Here is a 5,815-nt window from a genome sequence, read left to right on the forward strand (position 1 = left end):
CAGTATTCCATATCTATGTAATGTAAGCAAGAAAGTTGTGAAACGCTCGTTCTGGTTTTCTTGAGCCCTCACAATGACACAAAACACCGTTGTCCAATCTAGGTGCCTAAAGCAATGGCGATTGTTGAGGAACAAGAAGTGCACGGGGAAAGATCCAGAAGCTTTACCTAGCACTGATCACGAAACGGTTGTTCTTCACCTGTCCCTTCATCCTCAAAGATAAATGAGTTGAATAAAATAGTTTTTTTGTTTCAAAACATATAACTGCATTACGATCAAGCTGAAACATATACATAACCAAAACAATATAGCGGTGCAGTCACCTCAACACAACCTGCACAGATTCATGGATTTAGCCATATTGCATATGTTTCTTTCTTCACAATTTCAAAACCCAAATATTTGAGACAGCGCTCAAGCAACGAAATACAGAAAAAGCTGACATCACATTTTAAACAGAAAATGTTTACTCAACTGAGTGTTCAACATTTTGGTCATAAAAGACATAGCGTAACAAAAGGTACAGCAATATAAACTATTTTGTACCCGATAGCACCTTATATATTTCATGGTGACATTCAGCAAGTATATTTTCTCTGCTTAAAACGTTATGATATAGATGGCTCCATACACACACCTTAATGTAATCGTGCATATCGTCACATATTTCATCAACCGCAAATACGGGTAACGCCATGTGCAAGGTCGCTCACAATAAACGTGTTTCATTGACCGCAAATACATGTAACGGCATCTGCAAGGTCGCTAACAATAAACATATTTCTTTGACCATAAATAGGGTTATGCCATATGCCATGTCGCTGAATATAAACATACTTCATTGACAGCAAATACGAATAACGCCATGTCACGGTTGCTCATAATACGTGACCACAAATATTCAAAGCGCTCACAAAATTAGTCACTTGATTGTATGGTCAAGATTCGCCTATTTACAAGTTCTCGATACATCAATGCTGGAGGGAATGTAGATAGAGTCCTTATGTATACATATTAAGCACACGAATGATAGCGACAACATTTTAAGATGTTTACAACATTTATTCCCAAGGAGAACATTTCTCTCCTTTTTCAAGGACTGCAATGCCTACATTGGCAGTTGCAGTTGTGCAACTATTTAATTGATTTAAAGTCTTATCGAATCCAAAACTAAAGGTCTCTGATGCTGACTTCTTTATTGCACAAAGTACAGTTTGTTACTGACAGCTGTTCAGATAGACGTCTAGGTATTGAATCGGGGTGACATTTGCTGTGAAAATCAGTTTCTGGCTGTTGAAGTGCCAGATAACCAGTTCAGCATCTTCTGGTGTCATTGACGCAAAATACATCATCTACAAACATAAAACAGCCATTATGAACTTTTCTTTATTAATAATTTAAATAAATAATTATCTTTACGTAAGTATGAACCAAATTCATTATTTCATTGTTAATCCGTTAATTGAAATGAAAGTAATCGATGCATAAGATGTTTTTAATATATAGTAGAATACCAGCCGCAGAATAAACCTATGAGTATTGCTTTTTGTCATGCTCTTTTTATATCATGTTCTGGTTTGTAAACAATTTAGCTTAGACCAGACAAATCAGAAAATGAAAGCAATTAAAACTGATCCAGGAGAGACAAACGCTTTTATGGAGTCCACAATTTACCTGAATAGGAAACACTCCGAGAACTCTGTAAATGAGATTTGGGTGAAAGTCCAGTCTGTACTTAAGGTTGTTCTCTAGATTGTCTCGTATTTCCTCCTTGTATTCTTCACTTGTTAGACCTGATATGCACAAATACATACAATGATTTAAATACATAAGGGGACTCAAGTTATAGTAGTTGTAGGTTGCTTTCGAAAAAGAAATATTCTCTTCAAAAAAAGTAGGGGAACCTGAACTTTGAAGTCTGGCAGAACGAAAACCCTTGAGGAACGTTACCATGACAGGTGTATGCGGCATCATTTCACGTTATCACCACGTGCACAATGTGAGATTCTCCTACACGAGTATGGGGTGTCAATATGAATTTTGACGTTTCTCACGCAAGTCGATAAACCTTTTTTACGATACTTTTTTTGCATCTGTGCATGGTCAGGGTTTACAGGGTCAAATCACACACTACTGACTGAAAATTGTAAACCTGAAATTTTCATGCCATACTCCAGTCATCTAATAAGGGGGATAACTGAACGAACAGCTTTGCTTTGACCGAAATCAATAGATGCATTCTCAAAACATCCATTATTATTATTGTATTAGCATCGATTCAGTCCCATATATCTCCCAGTTAGGACAATCGTACATTGAAAGTACAGTTCCCCTACCTAGAGTATACAATCATGACATCATGTTCCTTTAGGACACGACGTTTGCCTGCGAATCGCAACATCACATATGGTGCAACTCAAAACAGGTTTACCTTCCATTCTGAAAACTGTATCCCAAAAGTAAATGTGGTCTCCAGTTAGGTTCGTTGGAGTCGGGGCACTTGCAATAAGGGTTTTGTTCACCCCCAGAGCAGCTGCAAGTTTTTCACCAAGGAAAAGAGATTTCACCTTGATGTCCAGTTTAGCCGCCAACAGCTTCTTTTCAAGAGGGTGTATATCGCACAGGTTGGATACATTCAGAACTGGAAAGAGATCATGCTTAAGAGAGTCATGAAACTAGATGGTAAGTCTTTAGTTAGTCTTGAACAGCAAAAAAAAGAAGCTATGGGTTCGTGAAATATGTTTTGTATCTCTCCAACAGAAATAAATTACTTAATTTCCGACCCTTTTGTGTTAGTTCACATAGTATAATTTGCACGTGTTCACAATTCGTTGTAAGCAACAATGTCAACAATCAAAAGGAATTGATGAAATATTGTACCATGGATATCGTACCTGGCTTTTGACCTTCAGTGCGGACAGAAGTAGCACACATTGGATTGATTGCAGCTGCCATTGTGATGTGATATACAACAAACACACAGAGAGTATCTTTGGGAAGGGTTTTCAAATTGTTGAATTAAATAGAAGTGGAGGGGTGTCGGACGGTGGTTATCCAACTGTCAACATACATGTGAGGGATCGACAGGTCAAAAACGGAGCATGCGCACCCGGTTTGTCAGCACTAACAGCATTGTTTAGCTCTGACGAGGTTTTCTGATCTGTCTGTGTCACCCTTACTTTCACTCAATATGTGCATTTGTCTGCCTGTGTGACACTGTAGAATAAGATACTTCCAAGTGTGGTTGAAGATCTATAAAACACTCTATATGACGGCACTCACCATCCGGCCAAATAGCTTGAACAAATCTAAACTCGCTCACTCGCTAACAATCATCATCGCCCTTCTACATCCTTAAGGAACTCTGATGGTACTTTGAATGGATCCCGTGGCAAATCAACAGAAGCAGTTTTAATGTAGACTGTCAAGTGTGTACTTACTTGCTAATACTCTTGGTTCACCAACCACCTGCAAAAAGGCACAAACACATAAATTTGAACGGTGTACTTCGTAATCATATTGTGATTTCGTTGTTCGTTAAATGCCTTCATGAATACTGAAAACTGTATTTCGAGTAGGTGTATCTAAATTTTCCTTACCTTGAAGATGAATTCAGCATCGCCTGTATCTTTCAAAATTCTGTTTACAGTTTTCATGGTGTTCTCTACATCAGCGACACCTGTTGGTTCACAGATATCGACAAGGAAACGAGAATAGTCTTCGCATCTTGCAAGGCCCAACATGAGCATTATGGCCACAATGACAAGTGTAGGACGTTCCATTGTTGTATGTTAATGTGAAACAAACACCTTACTGATTCATCACACTTGAAGTTCCCATATATACTGAGTGAGAGGTATAGCAATGGAGAGGTCCATTTACGAAAAGGGGCGTTAAGGTGCAAACTGCACGAGCACAAATTATATATCTCATGAATCACATGATCTGACACCCATGAAAGTAGGAATGAACTCTACATCATCTGAATCCAGATGATGCCACATCATTTCTTGGGGGAATGCTTTGCCAGTTTATTCCTATAACCAATGACAATCCGAAGATGACAGTACTCCGCCTTCACATCAGCTGATTGGTGAATTGCAATATTCGTCTTCGACTGTTCATTCTAGAGTAGGCAGTCGGTAGTATGATTAATTATCATACGCATTGTGGTCCTGCAGCAGGTTAGCCATTGCTCTCAATATCAACTGACACTTTCTGTGGTCAGAAGGCGTGATGTGGCATGTGCAGCTGATGGAGTGAGTTTAGGTTTAGTTTTACGCAGCTCTCAGCAATGTTCAAGCTATACGGCGGTAGCTGACGGAGTGATGAACATGTGTCATGAACATAAAACATGAAACACAATATTTTGAAACATGAAATATTTGGATTGTATGACAAGCGTGGCATGTTTCATCGCTGAATGTAATGCTTCAATGCTGTATGAGATGATATCGGTAGATTTAGCACAATACAAACAGCTGCTGTGAAGTACGATAAAACCAAAAGAAAGTCTCGCATTTAAAATGTCTCTATCGCCCTCGAAAACCAAGTTTATGGTTAACAACGGGGAGAGTTCAATGGATATACTTCTCCATTATTGATAACACTGTCGTTATTAATTCCTCCTTGACAACAGTGTCGTTACTAACACTGCCTTGATAACGGTCTCGCTGCCTTGATAACGGTGTCAATACTAACATTTCCTCGATAACGGTGTCGTTACTAATACTTCATTCTGGTATCATAGAACAGCCCACATTATTCCCCTGGAAATGGTCTGAGCCTTCCATTCGTTCTTCGCTTCCATAACCCCTGACAGATATCAGATTCAGTGGAGTGAATCAACTGGGGAGTTTAATCCAAATACATGTGCTCCAAATGGGAATTTACCATTCTTGCTTTCATTCACCCCTTACGTCAGAAGTGTGTTTTTAAAATAAAGGTTATGAAAATTCTAACAATAACGATAAATACTCTTTAACAGGTCAACGGCAAAAATAGGCAATGTATTTCTGTATAGTTTATACTTATTTTTCTTAGGTCCGTTGAATCAATTGCTGGCAGGGGTAATGGAGGTCAAGAATGGTTTGTTTCCAAGTCGAAAGTGGCGAATAAAATGCTGAATGAAATGTATTTCACATTTAATTATTAAATGTGCATGAAATGTTACACTAGTTTAAAGAGGGTTATGTCTACACAACCAAGTGGATACTGTTTAGAGACGCTGAGCGCGATGGTGACGACGTATCACGACCCCGACGTCGGGTTTCCTGGCTCGCAGGGCAATCTCTTTCAACCTGTTCCGTACAGTTTGACCGGATACCCTCTAAAGTCCAGGCACCCTGGCTGCAGTGCTCTCAACCGTGGCAGTACGATCACGCAACTGTAATACCCGGATGTACCGATCTTGGACTTCAGTGGTAACTCAAGATCTGCATTCAGCATGCAGTCTTTCAATGGCAATGCTTAAGACGTGACTTAGGGATTTTACCTGGGACCTCCTTCAAAACAAATGCCAATTTCTGAAAGTAATTCCTGTTGAGTTGTGTCGATACTTTTCTAATCCTTTTCAGAAAACCCATCAAAATCCACATTTTCATGTAAAAGTCGTTTTTTTTTACTTGTGCAGTTGTTTAAGATCATGTTATCAACACTTTTGTTTCATATTTTGTTTGAACACAATAGCTTATTAACAGAGTTTTAGCAATGCAACTCATCTATGCGTTTCTTTTTGGGATAGTACAGATATCTTATAAAGGATCTTTCAATTTGGATTTATCCAGAAGGTAGCTTTAAGTGCAATGAAATTCCA

At 38.7% G+C, this 5,815-nt stretch overlaps 1 protein-coding gene across 1 annotated transcript; it reads right to left on the reverse strand.

The window, feature by feature from the left end:
- Window positions 1-241: 241 nt before the first annotated feature.
- LOC137266159 (uncharacterized) lies at window positions 242-4,267 on the reverse strand. Its single transcript, XM_067801648.1, has 5 exons — window positions 3,600-4,267; window positions 3,441-3,468; window positions 2,432-2,641; window positions 1,675-1,793; window positions 242-1,352 (listed from the first exon to the last, which is right to left on the reverse strand). Exons 1-5 carry the CDS (start codon window positions 3,780-3,782, stop codon window positions 1,218-1,220), a joined length of 675 nt encoding a protein of 224 aa, XP_067657749.1. The 5' UTR covers window positions 3,783-4,267; the 3' UTR covers window positions 242-1,217.
- Window positions 4,268-5,815: the final 1,548 nt, after the last annotated feature.

Source organism: Haliotis asinina, chromosome 15, assembly GCF_037392515.1.
Source record: "Haliotis asinina isolate JCU_RB_2024 chromosome 15, JCU_Hal_asi_v2, whole genome shotgun sequence".
Lineage (NCBI taxonomy): Eukaryota > Metazoa > Mollusca > Gastropoda > Lepetellida > Haliotidae > Haliotis > Haliotis asinina.